Here is a 25,650-nt window from a genome sequence, read left to right on the forward strand (position 1 = left end):
TGCATCACTCTATTTAATGCTTCCATGACTGTGAACAATGTAAGTCACACATCACGTGAGAAAACAACACTCCAACCCCGACACATTGCCAAAACCCTAGGACTCTGTCAATGTAATATGAACAGATGTTTGAAAGAGAATATGAGAAAAATAAAGAAATAAAATAGTATTAGGTGGATTTAAGGGTCTATACAGAAAAAGAAATTATATTGTAGATATAAGATACATTTTTTCGAATTTAATAGTTTGTGATTATTTTCAAAATATTTAAACTTTCTATTATTAATTTCACAACTTTGAGTATCATTTTTTTGTGGCAGTAATTATCATACCATTCTGTCCTTTGCAGAATTTTTTTTTCATCTTGTAATGTAGTTTTATTTAATTAATTTGTTATGGCATGTATTTGTCGTCCCTTTTTCAGAAAAAAATAATAATAATAAAAACTATCGCCCTTTTACGATGGTTTATATCTTTCAATCCATACTTTTCTAAATTTAAGTTTAATTAGAAAGTGAAAAAAAACATACATAACAATATAGTGAGCTATGTAGAATAATATGAGTATAAATTATACTATTAATATTCTCATCTTCAGATGAAAAATTATATTTATCTTTTTATTTTAATAATATCAATTTTATCTCACTTTTCACATTGCTTTCAATGAGATAATCCTATTTTAATCACACAAACATTTACTATGTATATATTTTTTTTAAAAGATAAAAGTTAAAGTAAGTAATATACTATATTGCTATTAATTTAATATGAAATACCATAAGAAATAAAGAAAATATAATGGACTTTCAGATAGAGTAGAGAAATAAACCGAGATTATTTTAGAACTTTAAAACAGAATAAAAACATATACATTATCGTTAACATGCCTAATTGTAAACAATAAATAACAAAATGTTTAAATTTACTAGCTAGTAAAACACTTAGCATTAAGCTTCCTGAAGCATTTCAAATGGAAGTTATTTATTACTATTTTCTAAGACTAAAAGTATTATTTTAATGTGGATTTCGCATACACAAATTGCTTAAAATTATAAATAACTACTTATAAATTAGAAATAGTAGTTTATACAACACAATTTTTCAGTAAGTAATATGAATATCCTTATTAGATTCAGTCAGTGAATAAAGTAATATTTAACCATATTCTAATAGGATAGAGCAAATATTAATTACATCAATGGTTGATTTATTTAATTTGAAATAACGTTGCACGAAGTTAAATAACAAGTCACATAACCTTGAAGAGTTAAATAGCTATTTATGTTTATAATTAGAGTAAGATGAAATAATTTGATTCCACTAAGAAAAAAAATGATAATTTAAATTGAAAAAGAGATACATTATGATTTGAATGGTTACCTGTAAAGTAGGTGACAGGCACCGGCCCACCGGCAAGCGCAGTCATCGCAGCCATTCAGAAGTTGGTTTGGTTTCTTCTTCCAATTGACAATGATGTGCTGGGAGCATTTTACATAAATCAAAATCAAGTCAAATACTTCATTTTTTTAATTTGAGATTGACCAAAAATATTGGTTAATGACAACGTGCAACTTAAAAAAGTTGCACGTATATTATGTCATCATCTTCGATTGGAGTATTGATTTGCAAGTTATAATTTTCTTAAGAGTGAAGTACAGGCAATGCCTACTGAAGAGAATCTTCCGGGCTTGGGTAGGATGGTTTAAGGGAATATTTATAAAACACCAATTTATGATATAAGCAACTATATCTAATAAAATAAAAGGGGTAAGTTTAGATATTATTTAGAAATTTTATTATCATTATCTACTAATTTATGTAAAAGAAAACTTTAAATGATGAAAAAAAAGAGTCAAAATTTACGAAAATAAATTCAAGATTTATAATGCAATTAAATTGATAAAAATAATCATGTAAAAACTATATCTGAATTAAATTTCATACACCAAATTAATATGAAAATACTAAATAATATATTTTTAATTCTTACTTTAATATTTTCACCTTTATTTAACTAATCCTAATGTCTTCAACAAGTTTAAATTTATTAATAAAAACGCTAATAAGTTTGGACAGGATAAGTGACTCACCATTATCTCTAAAACAATAATTAATAATTGCACAGGATATAGGTTGCTCATATCCAAATTACTTTAATACACTTTTGGACATATGGTGGTGTATAATCTCACCTTATTTGACGAAGGTAAAAGCATATAAATTGTCAGATGCAGTCGAGTAGTTTGATGTGATATAAGTCTTAAATCACCCCATCATCTATAAAGACCTCTGATTGTGCCTTAATCTCATGTAGGTTAAAAAATTTCATCTTCATCACAAAACGTGTAACCCAAAATCCAGCTTCATCAATACTAACCAATTGTTGCTTCCTTCTTATCCCGAGGAAGTCTCATATATCTAACTATACAAGAAAGTCTAATTATAACTTCTCCTTATGTAAAACTCTAAGATCGGTATGTAGAGGCCCTTCGTGTTCTTGTTATTTATATAACAAACAAATTCAAATAAAAATCAATACAACTAATTCAAAAAGAATAAATAAATAAAACAAAAACACAAAATAAATAAATAAAAAAATAAATCTTAACAATATTTTAAATTCTGGTATAATATTTTTAATCTTAACAATATTTTAAATTTTGGTATAATCTCTAATCGAATTTTGAAATTTGGTACGCTATGTAACTGGATTTTGAAATTCAATATTTTTCGTAACCTCTCAAACCTAAATCCTCATATTTATAATTCTAAATTTTCAAATTTATTTTGTACCTACATTCAACTACAAATTTCGACATCCGGTTCAATAAAACATTTACAAATTTTTCATCTTCGTGATTATTGTCCACAATATATAAATTTAGGAAATTTTATGCATGTACTTGTTTGTACCACAACCTTACTTAGCTTTGAAGGTGGGTGTGTGGGGAAAGGTCAAAGTAATGGGTGAAAATGTGTGGGGTGCATTGTGGGAAAGGATGTGTGAGAAAGAGGAAAGGTGCAACATGTTAGGGGGACTTGCAATGCCTATGATAAGGAAGCAAGTGTGAGGGGTCAAGTCGTTCATCCTGATCATCGTCGTTAGCCTAAACAGCTCGTCCATCCGTCAGTTCGTCCATCCGAGCTAGTCCAACCATTCCTCTATCTTGTTAGTGTTCAATTACAATTTAAAAAAATTATCATAAAGGTCAATTGTGCAAATCTAGGAAGTAAGAATGAACATTCTTCCCTCACAAAGAAAAAAACAAAATTAAGATAATATAAAGAAAAAGGATGCAAGCCTGACACGGTTGCAAACAAAATTGGGAGTTCACAATCATCATAGTCAATTTTCACCTTGATCTCAGAAGTTAAATTCTCACATTTCATGTTAGTGATTATAAAATTAATCAAAAGAATGTAAATTGACATTAGTTACAATATTAGATTTAAAAGAATAAAAATTGATAGTTATAAAAAAATATGAAAATATAAAACATGTGTTGTAAGCTAATGCATGAAGAGTCGTATTGTAGTCAATATTAATGAACTAGTAACAATACAACACAAATAAATTATGAATCATCACCATAAAGAGGGATATGCTAGCTTAAAACTTACAAACATGTTTTTTGATATAGTTCTGCCAAAGGATAAAAAATAAATAAGTTCATTAAGGACACTAATAGTGAGGGAGGAAACAATTACAAACTACATGTCTCTAACAATCAACCAACATTCATCGATAACAACATACCTCACCATTATAAAAACATTTCAATCTAACATTAGCCAAATATAGGCAACCATCAAGGCACAAACTAAATGAAATAAATGCATTTTCATACTCTTAAATCAATCACCAACACATCATAATGCCAATATCAAGCACCAAAACAAAAACCTCAAATACCATTGCAGATTGGGGGCAAAACCGGTAACTGCGACGGTGAATGGACATGAGCACGATGATCATGTGGTCCAGCAGCCCTAGGATTTGGTAACTCGATTGGTGAATAGACATGATCACGATGCTTCCGCTCTGTGCGATTCTCTACAAAACCTTCACCACCAAGAACGCGCTGATGGAGTCAAGTCCCGAGGTTGGCTCGTCCAGGAACAACAGGATCAGGTCGTGGATAATGTCGATGCGATGGAAACTCTCTGACGCTCTCCGCCTGATTATCCGCGGTGACCTTCGTCGTCGATGACTGTTTTCGCAGCGTTCCGAAGACCTGGCTGCTCAATGAGAGCTTGGACACGGCCGTTTTTCTTCGACTTGGAGAGCGTGCGCGAAAGTCTGAATTCCGCTGCGAACATCAAAGTCTCTTCCACGGTGAGCACAGGGAAGAGCAGGTCATCTTGCATCACATACGCAAAAATCACCTTCAGAAGACGCGATTCCAACGTTTCGTCGTTCAGCGCCACCGTGCCTTTTAGACTTCCCTTGGTGATTCGGTTTGCCAGCGCGTCGATCAGTGTTGACTTTCCATAACCGCTGGCGCCGAGGACCGCCATGATATCGCCGTTGCGCGCCTCGCCAGAGATATCGTTAAGCAGCGTCTTGGTCCGCCTGAACATGCTCTCGCCAACGACATGAGCCTCGCCAGGAGAGGGAGAAAAGCTGGAAAGATTGACTGTGTCAGAAAAATAAATTGACGCTCCTTTTTAGCGTCGTTGGTTTTAGAGGACGAAAAAGAACGAAAAGTTATGGTTTCTTTAAAAAGAAAAACTAAAGTGTAGCTTACTTTGAAAGAGGGACTAAAAACAAATTCGCTTGATAATTTAGGAACTAAAAACATATTTAACCCTATAAATAATAATAAACAATATAAATATAAATATAAATAAAAATAAATAAATAAAAATTAATTCATACCAAATATATAAATATGAGTGATTTTTACTATGTGTTGAACAATTAAAATAATTTTTCTGCTATCAATATATTTATTTATATATATATATATATATATATATATATATATCAATTACTTTAAAAAAAAAAATTTAAATCAATTCTAAATCATTGTCACAAACAGTTTCATTCCATAATATTTTTACACAAAATCTAATATTTTTATTCCATGTTATCCTATTTACTATATAGAAAGAGTTATTGAAACACAATTGAACATTATATCCAAAAATATTTCATAAACTTAAATTTATATTATAAATATATTTTATTTTAAAAAAAATTCCTTGTAGTACATGCATATAAATATTTAAAAAAAACAAGAATATATAACACATGGTAACACATTTTGAATATAATTGTTGTTGTATTTATAACATATTTATTTATTTATTTATTATTTATTTATTAATTATCCTTTATTAAATCTAAATCCACAATTGTTTATTGAATAAAATATAAATTCATAAACTTTATAAATATTTATAAATTATCCATTTAGGTCTCGGTTATACAATTAAAATAAATATATTTAAAATTATCAATTATTACATTAATTTGTATACTTTATTTTATATTTTATTTTTTACCATTAAATTGATTTGAAAAATTAAATTATTTATTAGAAAAAAAAAGTTTAATTATTTATTATAGATAATATATGATGACTCTTTTTACATAAATTTATTTATTTATTTAATCTATTTTAAAAACATATTATATTATATCTAATCATTATAAATAATAATTTAAATTAGTATATACACAATATTCTGATATTTTACTATTACTTAAATTATTATTATTATTATTCTAATTTAAAATATAACATATTAAATTAATATAAAATTTACTTTTATCATCAAACATTATATATAAATAAAAAAATACTGCACAGGTACAAATATTAGTTATAGACATAACAACCTAAAATTATTTTAGGGTTAATCAAGTCTTGTTTATATACATTTTGTTTGTTAGGCAAAGTTCTCTTTTGCGCTCAAACTTTCACCATCCAAACATAACCTTAAGCAGTGAATTGGGGAGCCTGATTTTCAAAGTTCAAAGATTGCAAAGGTGGCTTCGGCCGTCGCAGAACCCTAACTGTGACTCCTTTGCCGTTCGTCAGATAGCTGGCCGCCGTGACTAGTGACTTCTTTATATTTACAGGCACACATTTGTTTTAAGTAATAACTTGTATTACCTTCCTCTCCAAAAAGGCTGCAGCACAACACTACACCAAATTTTCTTCCTTCTACACAGTGCAACGCGACACTTTCCTTTCTCTCCTAAAGGCTGCAGCATAAGAAGGAGACGCGCAGCAGGGAGAAGCGGTCGCACAGTGATTAAGCCAAGAAGGAACACAAAAGCGGATGCAGAAGTGAAACCTACATTAGGTGAGTTTTCGTTTCTCACACCAAAGAACTATGGTGCTGTTGTTTTAGGGTTTAAAATTTTTCTCCTTCGAACTCGCCAACTCGCCACCAAACTCGTGTGTGACCGAGTTTACACCAAAAAACGATTTTTCTTCCAATTGTACCAATTAATCCGCTAGTTTGATAACCATGCACATAAGTTTCATTTCACCTTCAAAATAATCTCTCTAGTCTTGTTCACTTTCAATGCCATGGTTTTCCAATTTCTATGCCAAAGTGATTTTTGCTCTGATGTTATATCTCTATTGTCTACTATGAAATTTTGTACTTATTTTATTTTGCTCACTGACACTAACTCAATGCAGATAAATCATTCAATCGAAAATCCTGAACAGTATGAAGACGCTGAACAGTATGAAGACGCTAGGACGGGCTTCTAAATTGAAAAGGTAATACTATGGCTTGTTTGTTCTAGTTTAGGTAGTTTTTCATCTCACTCGGTCTCTTTGTTGTTTGAGCTTGTCAGTTCTGATATTGGAATTCCTTGAAATAATCCTTTTCCAATAGTGGCTTATAATGTGAAAGCTCTCTTAATTGTATGGTCTCTTTGTTATTTGAGCTTGTTTGTTCTGACATTGGAATTCCTCGAAATAATCTTTTTCCAATAGTGACATGTCATGTGAAAACTCTCTTAATTGTATGTTCGTGGTGAAATAGACCTCTTGTTTACATTCATTGCATTGCCCAAGTAACTAACAGGGAAAATCAAATTAAAAATTTCTTGTTCATGAAAATATGCAATGTTGAAATCCTGGCCTCCTTTTAATTTTTATCCGATATTTTGGTCTCTCTACTTTTTTTCAGCAACTTTAGTTTCTCAATTTAGAAAATCTACAATTTTTTGTCTAATTTTCAATTATTTATTTATTTGTTTGATATTTTGGTCTCTCTACTTTTTTTGAGCAACTTTAGTTTCTCAATTTAGAAAATCTGCAATTTTTTGTCTAATTTTCAATTATTTATTTATTTGTTTTATTTTGGTTCTATTGAACTTAAGACTAAACATATATATATATATATATATATATATATATATATATATATATATATTTAAGATGCCATTAGAAAATAACTAAATTAGTTAAAATGTAAAATATGAAAGAAATAAACCTATTCAGAGTTAAATATTAGTCCAAAATTACGGAGTTTTCAAAACTAGGGACTGAAATGGTACACAAAAATCAGAAGTTGCAAATCGGTAATTAAACAGAGACCATAATTGCAATTTAGCTAACAAATTAAATTCATGCTCTTAAGAATGTTTGTCAACTTTGAGTTACACTGGTCCCTTATTATATACTCCTTTAATTAAATGATTGAATGTTATATTGGGCTGGTATTGAAAATTGTTTTGTTTTGTCTTGATTTGCTAAAAATTAGAAATTTGCTTTGCTCTCTGGCCATTTTTTCAGAAAAAGGGAAGAAGGTAAAGGCAAGAAAAAAAAGAAAAGATGTAACAAGGAGGAAAAAAGCAAGGTTGTAGACATCCGTGAACCTTATAACATGCTAGAGGATGACCATAATGAAGGAGAAGGTTAGATTAAACATATTGTGATTATATGATTAAAATTGTGATTGTTATTGTGTTGTGTAACTAGCCTACGGGTTGGGTGTTGTAGGATATAACTTGTCCTTGTATTCTACTCTTCTCTTTTCATATATATAAAATACACATCAGCTGAGCGAGAGACTTAGTGACTTTTTATCATCTCCCAATTGAAGTTGGTAGCAGAGCGTGCTGCTGGACCACCACAGCCACGTTGTCTGGCTGCCACCTAGTGATGCCATTGCCATTTCTTTAGGTGAAGTAAGAATTAGGTGTGACTAGAGGAGCACAACCCAACCCTAGCTGTCACATAACCTAAAGCTTCACGATGCACTGTCCCTTGTGTCATTTTTTTTGCTATCTCAACTCCAAAACTTTTGCATGGTCATTTAGGTGGCCTAAGACTAGCCAAGTCGAAGACAAAAAAACTCCCTGTCTTAATTAACTTCAAGTGTTAGAATGTGAATCATGCCAATGAGGAAATCATGTTTGGTCATCATTTCCAAAACAAACTGAAGAGTGATGTGACTCAAATTTCTCTACCTTTCATTCGGATATTTGGGAACCTAGCCATGTCACATATTTTGGTTTTAGATATATTGTAACATTTATGAATTTTCTTGTTATACTTGGATTTATTTATTGAAAGCCAAATATGAGCTTTTATCCATACTCATGTCTTTCTTTAGTGAGATTAAGAACAATTTGGAAAAATAATTGAAATCTTCTTAAGTGACAATGCTAAAGAATATTTTTCTATTACATCTTCTTCTCTCCACGCACTATAGCAAAATGACATTGCAGGGAGGACAAATACACTTCATTGAACTGTACACTCTTCAATTTGGAAAACAAATGTTTTGTATATCACTGGGAAAATGTTATTCCCACTACCTGTGTTTTAACAATTAATATGCTTTCTTATCTTTTTAATCAAATTTTTGTACATCCAAATGAAAGTATTACATATTTATGTGGAAGGCAAGAAGCTTTGATATGTGTGCAAGGCTTTACAAAACAAAATCTTTTTGTCAAGACACTGTTATATAAATGTAGTTATTTGTTTCTGATTTCATGCTTTGCCACTCTTTAACTGATTATTTGATTTTGACATGAGATGATTATCTAATTGATGCATTGTTACTATTTGTTTTATAAGGGTTTGACAATGAGTCTACTAAAAGCAAAGTTGTGGAAAATTTGAGGCAAGATCCTGATGAAAATGATTCTGGATTAACAGAAGGTTCTGAAATCGAAGATGTTGAGTTTCATTCAGATGAAGAGGATATTGGAATTAATGGTCAAACAGCTTATGAAGATTCAACGCATTTGAGGTTTTTTAATGCTACTTATCTTTTATTTTTTCTCTCTTTGGAATAGAAGAATAAATTTCATTAGGGAGAAGACAGAAAAAACTGAAACTAGGGAGTGGGTAAGGGCTAGGTATCCTCTGAAAATGTGAGTATATATGGAGGAAAGGGCTCATAGGTGGCCATTAGATGTGTCAAAACTCTAATCTATGTTTATTTTTTTGAATTTTTTTATAGTTGGCTTCCATGTTAAATATTATTTTAAATGTGGTTTATAATTTTGACCTGTGTTCAATGTTGTGAATTTTTCGAAATGAACCTGGTTATTACTGACTTGTTACTTGGCATTAATTTTGTGTCACTGAATCGTTCTACATCTGTTGTATTTTTTTATTTTATTTTTATTCTAGCTAAACCATCCTTTCATTTGACATTTTTGTTCCATGCAGCTTTTTCGATTTACATTTGCAACATAGTTTATCGAAAGAAGAAATTGACTGCAAAAGTAATGTGAAATTTAGCTGGGAGACTCCAGCAATTGGTATGAAAAATTGCAAGTGGATAGGAACTGGAAAGAACATTATGGAGGTATTTCAAGTTAAAATATTCTTTGGGTTTATCGTAAATTTCATGTCTTCCAACCTCTGATAATGCAAAATTTAGCACATTTTCATTGCCATTTGCCAGTCCATAGCTTTATTGTAATTTTGTATTACGTAGAATGCACTCACATGCACACAAGTTTGTAATCTCACTTTGACTAAATATAGATATTCTCACCTTCATTTGGCTGTATGCCTTGAAGTACATAATACATTGTTATCTCTTGCTTTCTTGTTTAGGGTTTGGATATCAATTCTTGTCACGGTCTCAAGGAAAAGTTGTCTGAACATTGGATGGATGTCTATAAGACATCTGGGGGCAAAGATATGAGTTCACCTAAACAAAGCATATTTTTCTCCCTTTGTAAGTTGATTGTGAATGATAATTATCAATTACAATATGTTGTGCATTTGCAATCATAATCATTAATTGCCTAAATCTTTGCACTGTCTTTCCCAGAGTGTAAATTCTGTGTATTCAGAAAATTTACTATTTCTTCTATTTTCTATTGGGCATTTGGTTTTAGGCAGCAGCTATCGGGATATACTTTACTGTAATAAGAGGCCTTTCTATCTCAAAGGCCTTGAAGATGCAAGTATTATGGATGCTTACATAATGCATTCTGTACGTATATTTCTGTATCATTCTATATGAAGTTATGGACTTTTTGAATGACTTTGATATAGTGATTTTTATACACAGCTGAATCATGTCTTCAGAACTAGAGACTCTGTGAAAAAAAATGATGCCAAACTGACCAAGCTTAAAGAATATACTGAAAGTGATAAATTTCGAGATCAAGGTTTTACCCGACCTAAGGTAAAGGTTCCTAATTGTTTTATTATGATGCATATTTTTCTTTTTTTACTTTAATAGCATTACCCAGTATTCTGCAATCTATTTTTTGTAGTACTCTTTACTTTGTCATATGAAATATATGTCAAGTAGAAAACAAACATTTTATTTCTTAACATTTTTAAGGGTTAAATAAGTTTTTGGTGCCTTCGAAATTGGTTTGTATTAATATTGATGCTTCCAATTCTTTCCCAGTGAATTTTGATACCCAAACATTTAATAGGTATGTGAATTTGGTCATAATAGTTATTTTGTTACTTTTGAATTAATGATACTGACATTTTATTTTGACAGTGTCACATGCTAGCATACCTAGCAATATCTTACCAGGTCCAAATTTGCATGTTTATTAAATTTTGGTATAAACAATATTGAAAATATTTTAGAGGTACAAATTTAAAGGTGGGTCAATTTTGGAGGTATCAAAAACTTATTTAACCCTATATTTAATGGATTTTGTTTACTTGAAATTCATATTTCATGGTGGATTTGATAATGCTCCCCCTTTCCCCTATTCTTTGTTGCTTGTTTAATTGATTAACTTAGTATTCCTCTGAAATGAACTTAAAGTTTAAAGTATGCTTCTATATTAAGAAATGCTAAGCATATCTTCATGTATATATGCTTTCTGTTTCTTGTGGTAGTTCTTGATAAACTTAGTATTTCTTTTAATGAACTTTAAGTTAAAAGTAAGCTCTTACTTAATAATTTCTAAGCATATTTTATGTATACTTTTCTGTTTCTCTAGGTTTTAATATTATTGCCACTAGCAAGTATTATGTACCGTGTTGTAAAGAGGCTTATACATCTTACGCCTTCAGCTTACAAGGTATGTTGGTGTTCTTACTTTCTAATATATTTTTTGAAGTATTGTCATGCCAAGCATTTGAATTGATCCTTATTTGCATAACATGTTTATTAATGAGTTAATTGAAATGACACTCATGGCATAAAATTTAGCTGTCTTTACTTGATATAAGCTAGGTATGTATTAGGGAAGTATATGATCTGTCAAACTATGAATACAATTGATTTTCAACTATAGAAAATTAGATATCTCTCCATGCATTGTGTTATAATGATCGAGCAAGAACTCATGAACAAAGTAAAACATAGAAATGATAGAAAATGTTGGAGATCCCATATCCACTAAAGATGTGGCCAAATTATAGTACATAAGTGGGTGCAAACCTTATTACTTTACAAACTGGTTCTGTGAAGTTGAGGTAGACTTAAAGTCTACTTCTAAGATGGAATAAGAGTTTATCGTATCAAAGGGTTGTTGGGCTTTTTGTGCTATCCGTTATCTGCTATTGGATCACTCATAAATATCTATTTCCAAGCTTGAGATGTATAGTCCTTGGCATGTCGGGATGTGTTGGAGATTTTGGATTGACTATAGATGTGACCAAATTATTATATATAAGTGAGTGAAAACCGTACCACGTTACAAGCTGGTTTTGTAAAGTTGAGTTAAGTTTAAGTTTACTTTTTAGATGAAGCATAATATTCAGTGAATTTCGCGTAGATTAATGAAAGGAGCTTAGAATTTAGAGAACTTGTCTCTTTTGGTCTTGGCAATTCAATGGAACATATAGAACAATTCAACAATTTAGATTGAACAATAAAAGTGAATACGAACAAGATTATAATCGGTGCATATCAAAGGAAATACAAGAGGAACCATGAATAATTGAAACTCATGTATAAATATCACGAATGGGTATATGAAACCCATTTTTGGTGTTTAGTGTCTCACAGCCAACACAAGAACAATTAACAAAGGAAATGAAAAACATGGAAGAAGACACCATTTGATAGAGTCAAGACCAGTGCAAAAGAAAATCCCTGCTTGAAAGTAAGAAATTGAAGATAGGATTTATTTAGTGAGTAGTTCATAATGTGAGAAGGTCAACAAATGTTTGTATAATGGATATAACCAATTCATATTATTGATTTTAATGCATTTCAAATTTCATGGGTAGTAAAATTCTAACGTGAGGGATGTGTGCATCGAACCTTCATTATTACTTTATAGGCCAAAATATTGCATATACATGTAACTTTAAACCAAAATTTTGTTTGATTCGTACTTATTAATATTATCTCTCTTACTGTTGTATTTTCCTGGAGCAAAATAAATAATTCCTTTGGTTCTCTATGGTAATTGTTTTTATTTTTTCAGGTCAATGTTGAACATAAGGATCGATTTACCACTAAATTTGGAAGTGAAGAAGATACAGGTGATATAGAAAATGTTGACGAGTCCGAAAATTCAAAAGCTCATAAGTCTTCCAAAGCATCTGACTTTCAAATGCTTTTTGGTGGAAATAATGAGGATGACTTCATGATTGGCATCAAATTCACAAGGTAATTATACTCTTATGTGTAGCATTGTTTAATGAATTTATTCTTTGGTGCATAAGAAGTGCACCTGAACATAGACTATTATATTAAGATTATTTCAATGCCAAAATTGTTTGTTATTCTAGTGGCAATTGGGTATGATGACCATTTGATAGGAGATCCATTATTGAGTATTTCCACTAATTGTTTGTTATTCTAGTGTCAAAACTGGCTTGTGGTTTGCATTGTAAATTTGCTTTATCTTTATTTGATGTGAGATTTCCAACAAAATATTTTGTTCATATTGGTGAAATGTGATCTAATGGAGAAGCAAGAAGGAGAGCATTGTTGCTTGATCCAATATTGAAGCTTGGTATTGGTTATAACTAAAACTGAGACTACATATGATTTTGACAACCTCTCTAACAACTAATGTTTGGAGACATTCAAGATACTAAATTTTCTTTGATAATCTAAACACTCTTTATATTACATCAAATCTAGTCTTTCATGGATGGATTCTCACTTTGTATTGGGGATGTTGAAGATTTGATTGCATTAAATTGAGAGATATGGTACAATTTGATAGGGAAATCATTATTAGATATTGGTTTTGTTTTTTATTATTCTATCTTTTCTTTGTTATATTTTAGAATTAGAATACTTGAGTGTACACAACACATGAAATTGTTTATATTCCTTCTATATTTCTCTCTTATGATCTATTTCATCACTGATCCTTACAACATTTTATCAAGAGTCTAATGAGATGGAAACCCAAAGCGCTGCTTTCCCTTTGAGCCCATTGCACATAGATGTGAATTTCTTAGAAACTGTGTATGTGTTTTTTTTTTCTTGTTTTATTTTACCTTCCATCACCGTCATTTTCCCGATGAATTTATTTTTGGCAAGCTTTTTCTATTAAGTTTCTTTTTTCGGTGAACTTTTTCCAGCCAGTGACCACCACTAGCTTATGCGAGGACTAGTTTTGCTGTTTGACATGTCTTGTCTTCTGAACAATTTTGCTCCCTTGGAGCTGCCTGCCACACTCTGAGACTCTTACTTTCTGTCAGCTGCCTAGTCATCTGAGCACTTTTGCTTTCTGATACCTGTCGTGTCCTTTGAACATATTTGCTTTTGGTAGTTAGCGTGTCCTTTGAGCGTTTTTGTTTGCCAACAGTAACTGTCATGTACTCTGATTAATTTTCTTTTCCTACAACCATCTTGTCCTCTGAGTAATTTTTGCTTTCAGACAGCCACTCGTCATCTATCCATTTTCTCTCTCTGGATACATAATACATCCCAACTTGAGGTGGAGTGATGATTTGATTTGAGAGGATAAAACATATTAAAGATTGATTGTCACTTTGACAATGAGAAAGTCATGTTTGGAAATATCTATTAGCTTTGTCATTTTCACTTTGTCAGCTCTAGCAACATATTGACTGACGTGATCACAAAATCTCTGGAGGGATCTTGTGTACGAAATTTGTAACAAGCTTGTCTTATATGACATGCTCTAACTTGAGGGGAGGGAGATATGTGATTTGGTTACTCAAAATAAGGAGATATGATATGATTTAGGGACATATCTTACCAAGTATTTTCCATTATTACCTATTAATTTTGTTCCTTATTATTTTATCTCTTCTTTATTATGTATAAGAATAATCATCATGTGTATGCAGCACATGAAATTCATTATGTTTATTCGCAGTTTCTCTCTTTTGAACATGGTGCAAAAGATCCTTTGTTATTTGTTTAGTTATCAATGCTTTCAATAGGAGAGAGAGGCATTAGGGAAAGTATAAAATGACTTCTTTAGCTCTGGTGAACAATTTGACATGTTGACTAAGTCACTCAGACTCTCATGTTGGTTACATTTGTAACAATTTTTGTTCATGGCATATATGGTTTAGTTCAGCTTTTGTAGAAGAGTTAGAAAAGTATTTTGAATAGTGACATTTATTGCATATATTCTTTAAATCCAGGATTTATTCTCTTGTACCCTATTATGGGATTATAAATGAATAACATAATGCTGTTATAAGACATCATTAATGTGTCTATACTATCATTTTAGATTCTTCCAATTTTTTAACTTATTCTACTGTATTCCTCCAGTGAGGGCTCTAAAAATAATTAATGCTAGGCAGCTTGTATTTCTATAATACAAATTCCTATCAATGAGACTCTCAGTGACTTTGTGAACATGTGGGTATATGACAACATTCATTATAGAATGTCTATACTAACATTTTAGATTATTCCAAATGTTTAACATATTGAACTGTATTCTTCCATTATCTCTGCTACTCTTTCTCTCAACTGCCCATGCTAAAATCAATTTGCTCACTCCCTATTTATTCCCTCTTACATTTCTTAGAATAAGACAATTTTATGTAGTGATGGTTCCTTTCAAATAACTATTTCAGACAAAAAGGGCTGTATAGTATGCTGCTTAGATACATATGCACGATATTACTATAGCATCCTCAATCTCATGGGAAGCTGATTTTTCAGTTTGTATTTGTTGGGACTTGCAATGTGAGATGATATTTCAGTTCTAATTTAAATTTTATGCTTTGTTCTCTACAGGAAGACAATCAAGTTGTTCAGTGATTTCCATACCTCAGACATTATTATTGCTTCAGCACTATGCTTGGTTAATGTAAGCATTTTTATTTCCGTTTATTTTAGCTTTTTTTATTCATATATGACTCTAGAGATTTTGTTAGGTTTCTGAGTAGGAAACCTAATTAACCACGATCACAATAGGCAGAAAAGATAATGAAAGAATGAATTTCTCTTATTAATGGTAATAGAATTCTCTAAACAAGCATAGTTGGGAGCATAACCTCTCTCACAGGACTGGACTGTAGCCGCCGGTTAACAAACTCAATAATCAAAAGCATAACTCTAACAATAGAATCTGGTTCTATTTATATTAAATATTTCCCTAGAATATAGTTCTATTTACTATAAATATCTTATACCGAATATTTTCCTAGAACATAGCTCTATTTATTATAATTATCTTATACCGAATATTTCCCTATGATATAGCTCTATTTACTATAATTATCTTATACCGAATATTTTCCTATGATATAGCTCTATTTACTATAATTATTTCTCGCCCATCCTAACTGCTACAACAATTAGGATAGTAACTCTTCAATCGATCGACTCCAGTTCTTCATCTCTTTCCATCGATCGGCTCCCGTTCTTCACCTCTTTCCACCGTTCGGCTCGAGCCCTCGCCTTCAGCCGTTCGGCTCGACCTCTCCCCGCCTTCCACCGTTCGGTTCCCTTCTTCTTCTCCCTCACCACCTTCCACCGTTCGGCTCGACCTCTTCCTGCTTTCCACCGTTCGGTGCCCTTCTTCTCTCATATACTTTCTTCTTCTCTCGTATACCTTCCAACCCCTAACATTATCTATTACCTTATATCCTATTAGATTTCTTTTGCTCCCTTTAGATTAACTTTATATTTGTTGGGAATTAACTTTATTCAGTTTTGGGCACTGTGTCCAACCTTCAAGTTCATATACCTTCTGGTATAACTAAAAGGTTTTAGGTATTCTAATACCGTTTGTTAGTATCTATTTGCCTTTTTTCTATAAGATAAACATTGGGCCAATTTGTATCAGTTGTTTAGTAAAAACATTGTATATGAATATGATATTATCCTTTGAGGGAACAGTCCCCATAATTTTCCTATATACACAGCGAATTGATTTCTATTGCTTTTCTGACAAGTGACCCTAAATAATAAACAACTTCTGTTAGGGTTTGATTCATAACATTTTTCATCTAAGAGAAAAGTTTTAGTGTTTTTTAAACTAAAAAATAAAAATAAAAATTATGTCAAGTATAGAGACCCAACTTTTTCTTTTTGAAAATTATAACTTCATTGTAATACTGTTGCTTGTTATCATGTGGCTTTTCTACTAATGTATAAAACACACATGCTTATTTTTTTTAAAATTTTCTCCGTATTTTGTTCCTTTTTTAAAATATGAATTTAAAGATTTTTTATTCATTAGTAATCCTTAGTCTTATGAATGTGTGATGAATATTTTATAAATGTATTGCTTATAACATCAGATTGTTCAATTTTCTAGAAAATTGAGGAGGCCGGGATTAATAAGGAAAAAGATGTAGATTTTCTTTCATCCATAGAGGTAAGTTTTCCTAACTGTTATTGTTAGATCATATTTAATTAGTGACAAATGTATCTCAATGTGTAGTTACCCTGCATGTGGGGCATAAAATATGTAGTTGACAGTATTATTTATTTTAAACAGGTTCTGTTTATTGATCATGCAGATGTAATATCAATGCAGGTCTGTAGTGATCTTCCTTTAAATTACTGTAACAAATTGATTTTCCTGTTATTTTGACTACTATATGAATGTAGTTTCTCATTGATGTTAAAAACTTGCCAGAATTGGTCTCATGTTCATACGGTTATTGAACACTTGAATCGTTTACCATCCAAGCAACCTGGTACAGATGTAATGCGCATTAGACCTTGGTATATTCTATTGTAACTATCCTATGTTAAAGTTGTGTTATTTTTTTTTCTCATTTATTAGTGTTGACCCACAATTTTTTCCCTCGTTTTCATTTTCTTAATTTAGCACAGAAAAATTATTAGCACTTAATTAATTGGAGCTATTTATCTTTAGATGAAGCTAGCAGAATAAATTATAATGAAGGGTCTGCTTCAAGTCGTAGTGGTGTTTATTTGGAGAATTGGAGGTTTTCCATTTTTAACCATGCCATTGTGGTATCTTATTTGTAAAAAAACTATCTTACATTTCTCACCAAAACCATTGTTGTGATTCGTAGAGTTATGTTTCATAGCTCTGCCAATTTATGTTATCTTGGAGAACATTGTGTTCAATTCTTTAAGAAGTGTTCAGTACCATAATTTTTACATTTCAATTGCTAGAGTTTTGGTGTTATATATCTGTCAGTATGGTTTTGTCCTGTGAGATGGAAGAAGAGTTTCACACAGGCCCTTGTGTTAGATGCAATTAACAAAATTCAGTATATTGAGTTAATACAGCGTCATTGAGTTAATGCAGTATATATTGCACTGATTTATAAGAATACAATTGAATATTTAATGGAAAATAATATTTTTCTAAGCTAACGATGTGTTTGTCAAAGACATGAAAGAATAAGTCTGTTCTTTGACTTGCATTTGAACTCTCTTATCTTTCATTTATTTTTTAGTTGTTCTATGAATTACATGTTAAAGTTTGGTTATTAAAGGTATGTGGGGGGAGGTATTGGAAGTAAGATATACAAATCTAATTTGTCCACACCAGAATTTTGAGATTGTGTATTTTTATATTTTCTTAGGTATCTTGATGATCACGCAAGATTTTACAGGCAAACAATAATACTGGGTTTTTATTCAAATCCAGGTAATGGTCCTTGCTTCTTGTAGTGATGTCTTTTGAGAGCAAATTTGCATTATTCTGTTTGCCTTTACCTTTTATAGAGGAAGCTAGATCTCTTGAGCTTATGGATTTACAACTTTGTACCTTTCTTATTCTGTTCAATAATGGGATGTTAGTTTCTAGAAAAATGTATTGTTTTTATTTATTTTTTTCACAAGGTCATCCATCCTGCCTTTTTGCGTGAATAATTTTGGGTATTTGTGTTTACATTACAATTATCATAATAATCATGTTTTTAATCACATTGGTGAAATTTTGATTTTTTAATTTTCCTTTTCTGAAATTGTTAAACTTATGCTGCATTGCACCTTCATATATGGGGTGCCAAGTTATGCCTTTCCCATTCAATCCTTTTTTTTGTGAACATTTGAAACATAGCCAAGTCTATTATAATCTTTGCATTTTCTTGTTGCAGATATAAATGCTTCATTCAATCATCAGTGTGTTAATTATGAAGGGAAGGTATGTAACATATATAGTTTCACTGCCTATCTTTTTCATAGGTTCAAGGTTTTTGCACTGTTTTACCATGCAATTTCCTTACAGCACTGGATTTTAGCAGAACTGCAATTCGTCGTTGATGGCTTTTGCTTTCCAGCATTTTACTATATGGTGGATATGGCAGAGATTGGCCATCTTACACGATTGAATTTCATCTTATTTTTTTCATTTTTTAAATTGCAATACTTTAGGGATTTAGTAATAGGAAGCTGCACCCAATATTTTATGGGATAGGGATTATGTACTTGAATAGCAATATTTCATCTATTCTTTATTGTTTCATTTTATTTCAGTTTGGCTTTTACAATTTTATTTTTGAGTGTGTATCCTCTTCACTCAGTTTTCTGTTTGTGAACAGTTTTTATCTGTCATATTTGCCTTTATCATCCTTTTCTACACAACCTTCATTATTTATTTATTTATTTCAATCTTATTTTCATTGTCAGTTCTAATTTCAATTTGTTCGGTCTTTGTTTCCTGATTGTCAATGCTTTTGCATCCCTGTTGACAATTTTCGAGAATTAAGAATGTGCAATCCTTTATGTACATTTTAAAACTTTTTTTTTTTCTAAATGCAATACACACGCACACAGTTTTGCTTTTCAGTGGCATCATGATCAGCCATAGGGCTAGTCAATTTTTGTTTGTGTGGTCGTGGGCTGCTATTTTTTATTGGTAGCCTTCAACCTTGGAGGGCTTAAAGTTAAAGATGCATCATGACTGAAAAGTTCTCAATCTTTCAGACTTATTTAACGATAATCAAAATATGTGCATGCATGTGTCTCTGAGTCTTCCCTCTCTGAGGAAATTACACGAAAGCTAATGCTTGTTTTTAATTTTTAAATATTCTAGTCATCAGTACCTCTATTTGATATCTGCAGGTGAAACTGATGTGTGAATACAAAGGTGTCTTACACAAAGTGCTACCGGAAATAAGACAAGTAATCTTTTTCAGTATTGCTGGCTGCTTGAATAAATATTCTGCGTTTTGGTCATATACAATTGTGATGCAACTTAGGTCTAGTTGATGCCTGGTTTTTCAGAAAGGAAGGAAGCGGATCGATCTTTCTTAGTCTAATTGGCAATGTTATTGCACTTCAATTACCTTGGATTTTATTACTAGATAGTATATGGGAAAAGTATTCGTTCTTTTTTATTACTAGACAGTACATAAGCAAAACAAGTCAGTTATATAATATTATCTTCCCTGCTATACACATTTTATTGTTGTTATATACTTTCTGTAAATAATTAAAAATTAAGTAATATTTTTGAAGATGGTTTATTTCGTCTGTAAATCTTTAGGAATGACTGTAATATCATTGCTTTACAAAATTAGCATGTTTTAATGGATGTTCAATAATTCAAAGAGTAGGGTGCTAACATACTCTTGTTTCTAGGATCTGGGAACAAACTAACTGGTCTTCTTTTCATGATTATTTAATTTAATATACTAACGTTGCATAATTTCTATTTCTTCTTGATTATTGTGGTCAGACAATTCATTTTTTGTGTAGTGTCATCAATTTATATTCTGATTTATTACTATAGGTTTGTGCGTCACTCTAATATTGAGCTAACACATCATTTACATTTTGAACAATGTAGATTTACGAACGATTTGATGTAGACTCAATAGTAGAAGCTGATGATGCCCGTTTTGATTATTTTATTACAAAGGTATGCATTTTGGATTTTGAAAATATTGATATGTTGAATTGGTTTTGAAGAACTATCTATCCATACTCTGAGAATTTGATGTCTTTGATGTTCTTTTTTGAATAACTTGGCTCAAGCCAGATTTCAAATGACCATTGTAACACTTTAGAAAGATACACAATAATATAGAATGAATTTGAGAGAGTGCATTCTCCTCTTCTGAAGTTTCATATTTATAATAACTTGGGATACATCATTTTAGAATAATTACTTCTATGTATCATCATTAAGCCTAAATAGGGTGTAGTGTGCTAGACAATTTATTAGTTGTACCTAGTTCTGCACCTAGGTACCTAGTGCAGTCCCTTAATATATAAATAGAAGATTGTGAGAGGGATCTCTTGGCCCGCTAAAAATATATTTTTCTGTTTTAATCATCAGATACAATGTATGAGAGGGAAAAGAAGAGAATTGGAAAAGATAAATCTAGGAATTAGGTCTCTAGCACAAAGTACATAGTATTTACAATAAATCCTATTGAACAATAGTTATTCTATCAGTAACCTATAACTGTGAAAACATTGCTCAAATAAGCCTGTATGCTAAACTATAATATGGATTTCCATTGTTACTGAAATTGTGTGGTGTTAAGAAGCTGCTGCCTATTGCAGACTATTTATTCTAACAGTAACCTATAAGTGAAAACCATTGCTCAAATAAGCCTGAATGCCAAACTATAATATGGATTTCCATTGTTACTAAAATTTGTGGTGCTAAGAAGCCACTGTCTGGGTTTAGTCTCCCTGATGTCTAATGAAAATATTTTTGCCACATGCCATTCTCATTTAATACTCATTCTAGTTCATTTTGACCCAAATATGTTCTTTCTTCTACCATTACTTTTAGAAGCAGTAGGAATGTTTATAATCTGAACTTTTTAACTAAATCTTAGGATTCCATTTATCAAACAATAGCAATGAACTGATTTTGTCCTTGAATGATTATTTATGAATTCTTGTGCTAGTAGTTATTAGGCCATATTAGAATAGGGTAAGAGCAGTTCTTGTCAGTTAATAATGCAGTTTTAACAAGTCAAGTAATAAAATGAGATAAATACAATATAGCAAAAAAATGGTTTTACTTTTCATTGCGATTGTCTGTGTAATTATCGACATTAGAGGAATATTGCTTATTATCCCTCATTGAATGAAAAGTAGTTTAATCATTCTTGCTTAGGACTGCTCTACCTTGTTTGTGTTTAGTAACGATGCATCTGTATCAATTACTAATGCATACCTTGGTAGAAGTCTTGTCTATTTTATGCATATCCTTTTACTACGTTGTGATCAAAATTTTTCTGTTCAATTTCTTTAAATAGGCACCTTAGGATGGTCCAAGCGGTATAACCATTATGTGCTTGTTATTATACATTTTTTTGACAATTGGATCATTTAATTAACAATAAATAATTCTTGTCTTCCAGGTTTTCCCCAGAATAAAAGATTTAGATCAGGTAACTTTTAGTTAAGCTTTCACATTTTTTCTATATTTTATGCATGAGATAATTTAAATTGATACACTAACATATTGGTTTTCTTTGATGTGATCTTTGATGCAGGGAGGGACAATGTTATTTACCAGTTCTTACTTTGAATTTATTCGACTCCGTAATTTCTTAAAGTCAAAGAATGCCTCCTTTTGTTTGCTGGGGGAGTAAGGATCCATTTCCGTAGCCATTGTGTTGTTTGTTTTAAATATTATTTAATATGTCAGTAGTTTTTTTTTCCAAGTTCCTAGTAGTTCTTGTGTTGATGACTGGTCGTTTTTTGTTAATTTAGGTATACAACCCAAAGTGATATCTCTCGTGCACGTCTTTGGTTCTATGAAGGAAGTAGAAAAGTGATGCTTTACACTGAGAGATCTCATTTTTACCACAGATATAAGGTTGCATGGATGGAATGATTTATTTTTCCCTCTCCCTCCTTTTCTTCCTTGTCATTTTTTTTTCCGGCCCCTGATTATTTTTATATATGTTTTGTGAAAAAATAAAAGTGACATCTTGTGGCGGTTTTAAAAGTTCATGGTATGCAGTAAGTAACATACATGCTGAAGAGTTAAACATCTAATCCTGAAACTGACAGTTTGTCCCCGAAATTTTTGTCCATACAAATTGGTCTCGAGAGATGAAACAGGCCACTTTTTGTGGACATGCACTGTCGAGGTTGAAAGCAACCAATCTTTCCGGAACCAAAATATTTTTAGCATCGGTTGAATTTGAAGTTATAGAAATAAAAAAAGGTTGTCAAACTCTTCAGTTAACTCTTAAACTCTTACGAGTTTATTATCCAAACTGAGAGACAGGTTAAATAGTAAACTTGTGAACTCACTTGAAATCTCGAGTTAAAAAAGAAATAAACGAGTTTCTAATCGAATGTAATTGTTGTCCCACTTTTATTGAACAATGACAGTATTTTCTTAGACTGATATTATTTGAAAAAATTAATTTCCTTTTGAATTCTTTTCACATAAAGAATTAATGCTTTTATAATTTATATGTGATTTATTTCATTTATGTAGATTGATCTTATTTAGTTCGAATGTTTTATGACACTTTATGATTGTAATTTGATACCCATTTTTATTATGACGTGGAAAAATTGGATTATTATTGTTTCAAAAGTTTTATGTTATGCATATATGTCATTGATAAATTTGTTAATATTATTTTTATATTAAGTAAGCTCTTATGAGTTGAATCTACGAGTTAAATTTATGAAGGCTTCATTAGTCTATGAAAATTCTGACAATCTTAATTAGAATAATGAACAATTACAATCAGTTGCATTCATACTAGGTCTTTTGGTTGTGCCGAATGTTTGGGTTGTGTAATTTCCCTGTTATCCAAGCTAGATTCCTTATTATGAATAGAAAACACTAAAGACTGAAGTGTACATGATATAGACCGAAGTTTTTACTCTTATGGGGGTCTATCCTCTGCTTTTATATTTTTATTGATACTAAATAATTAGTTTGTTTCTTGATTGCAGATTCGAGGGGTTCAGAATTTAATCATTTATTCCCTTCCAGAGAGGAAGGAATTTTACCCTGAGGTAAGCTGGCTTGTAAAATCAGATACTTTTTTGGTTTTGACTAAAAGAGTTCACTAAGGGTATAAAACTGATGAAAAAGTAATTCTCTTATGGCTACTTAAATGAATGAAATTGAGAAAATAGATCAGTTCAAAAGGACATTCCTGTTCTATTGCATGATCAACCTTGGAAAACTGAAAAATCCAACATGCAAAGCCTCCTATGGTAGCTAAGGAAACAAACCTGTCCATAAATAAATTTATGGCTAAAATTTTGGAATTTTTCTCCAGTACAGTCAGCAGACTTTAAAAGGCACAACCATAAAAGCCCTCTTCAGTTTATTATTCTTCAACTGTCTCTATAACATGCATTTCATCAAATTCGTATTCATGGTTTAGCCTGAACAATTTAAGAAAATAAGGAATTATTTTATTGATAAGAATCAATCCAATCACTTTCTCATCATCTCTATATGTAATATAAAAACCTTTAAAGAAAGGAAATACAAATATGTTGAATTTAATAGGAGGATTCTGCATACATTTTTTCCTAATTACTATGGAGAAATTGGAAACATTTTTATAATAATAATCTTCTCTTTAGAACCTTTTTTTTTTGTTTTCTATAATTGCATAAAACAGAAAAACATAATGTAGATTATTAAGCCTTCTTTCATTGCTATCCTTTTGCTATTGCAGATTGTGAATATGCTTGATGGGTCTAACAATATGACTTGTACTGTCCTTTTTTCCTGCCTTGACAAGCTTCGGGTAATAATATTCTCTTTGTTGCCTCTTTGTACTGTTACTTGCTAGAGTTTGGTTTGTGTGGGTTTATATGCACTTGAGTAAAAAGTAGAACGGGAGATGTAAATGTAGAGATTGAGATTTGATGGCTTTGTATATTATTGCTTCCTAATTTGTTTTATTGCTACATTGTTCATTTGATTATGCCTATAGATATATTGTGTATGTGTACACTGCTAGTCCTGCTATCTTGTTTCCTTTTTTGCGTCTCTCTCGTCACAATAATTACTTCTTTCCTTTATGTATTACATTTCAGCTTGAAAGAATTGTTGGCACTACTCCAGCCAAAAGGATGGTGGCTGCGGAGAAGGGTGTTTTTGTTTTCTGCCACTAGAATTCTGCCTGGGAAGCCATGCAAAATAGTTTTTGGGTCCGTGGTGATGGCATCGTGTATTAGTATGTTACTCTTGAGAATTATTGTAACACGAGCATGACTGGAAAATTGGTTTTTCGAGGTAGAATGGAGGGACACTACTCGACAACAACATTCATGGAGAAAAATCCTGAGTTGGTTTTGTATATTAGTTTTGATTTAACAGTTAAATGTATCAGAGGCAATTTTTATGAACAAATTATACCATAGATTGAATTAGGAATTTCTAGGAAACATTGAGCCAAGATTTTGAAGTTAAATGTAAACTCTACCTTTTAGTGTTAGTTTTATATAAGGAATGTTGAATTTAGCAACCTCTGAATTGCATATGCTTTTGCAAACCATTATAAGAGATTACGTATTTAACATCTCTGAATAACCCCCCGCTTGTTAGTGACATTCATGACACTTTTTCTCGGTGAAGTGCAAGGAGCCTTAGGTAAATCAAAAGCCTCTAGGAAAAGCAACACCTGAAGAATCATCTAACAGATGCAAGAGACAGAGATGGAAAGGGTGGAGAATTCTGAAAAATGTGAAAGGTGATTTGAATACAGTATGAGGAAAATGTACTATTTCAAACGAGGAAAATATATAATCAGTAGATTTCATACGGTGTATACTCTAATAGCTACATTCACCTTGAATCTATTCCAACACCTCCGTAATTTCAACTGCACCTCCATAAATTTTTATTTTTCTTTTCTAAGATATAAATAAAAAATACATTCT

The 25,650-nt window shown here is 31.2% G+C and overlaps 1 protein-coding gene across 2 annotated transcripts; it reads left to right on the forward strand.

The window, feature by feature from the left end:
- Positions 1-5,888: 5,888 nt before the first annotated feature.
- On the forward strand, positions 5,889-25,538 carry LOC108331998 (protein NUCLEOLAR FACTOR 1). Of its 2 annotated transcripts, none has more exons than XM_017567070.2 (24): positions 5,889-6,318; positions 6,663-6,746; positions 7,770-7,891; positions 9,063-9,237; positions 9,663-9,801; positions 10,056-10,179; positions 10,343-10,440; positions 10,519-10,635; positions 11,420-11,500; positions 12,857-13,041; positions 15,616-15,688; positions 17,144-17,203; positions 17,327-17,365; positions 17,468-17,556; positions 18,393-18,457; positions 18,909-18,955; positions 19,876-19,935; positions 20,603-20,674; positions 22,137-22,166; positions 22,272-22,366; positions 22,492-22,597; positions 23,701-23,763; positions 24,441-24,512; positions 24,805-25,538. In XM_017567070.2, the coding sequence occupies exons 2-24, from the start codon at positions 6,694-6,696 to the stop codon at positions 24,880-24,882; spliced, it is 2,043 nt and encodes a 680-aa protein (XP_017422559.1). In that variant the 5' UTR covers positions 5,889-6,318; positions 6,663-6,693; the 3' UTR covers positions 24,883-25,538. The 2 variants fall into 2 exon arrangements, with proteins under 2 accessions (XP_017422559.1, XP_017422560.1); XM_017567071.2 differs by having other exon boundaries at positions 6,693-6,746.
- The last annotated feature ends 112 nt before the right edge of the window (positions 25,539-25,650 follow it).

Source organism: Vigna angularis, chromosome 4, assembly GCF_016808095.1.
Source record: "Vigna angularis cultivar LongXiaoDou No.4 chromosome 4, ASM1680809v1, whole genome shotgun sequence".
Lineage (NCBI taxonomy): Eukaryota > Viridiplantae > Streptophyta > Magnoliopsida > Fabales > Fabaceae > Vigna > Vigna angularis.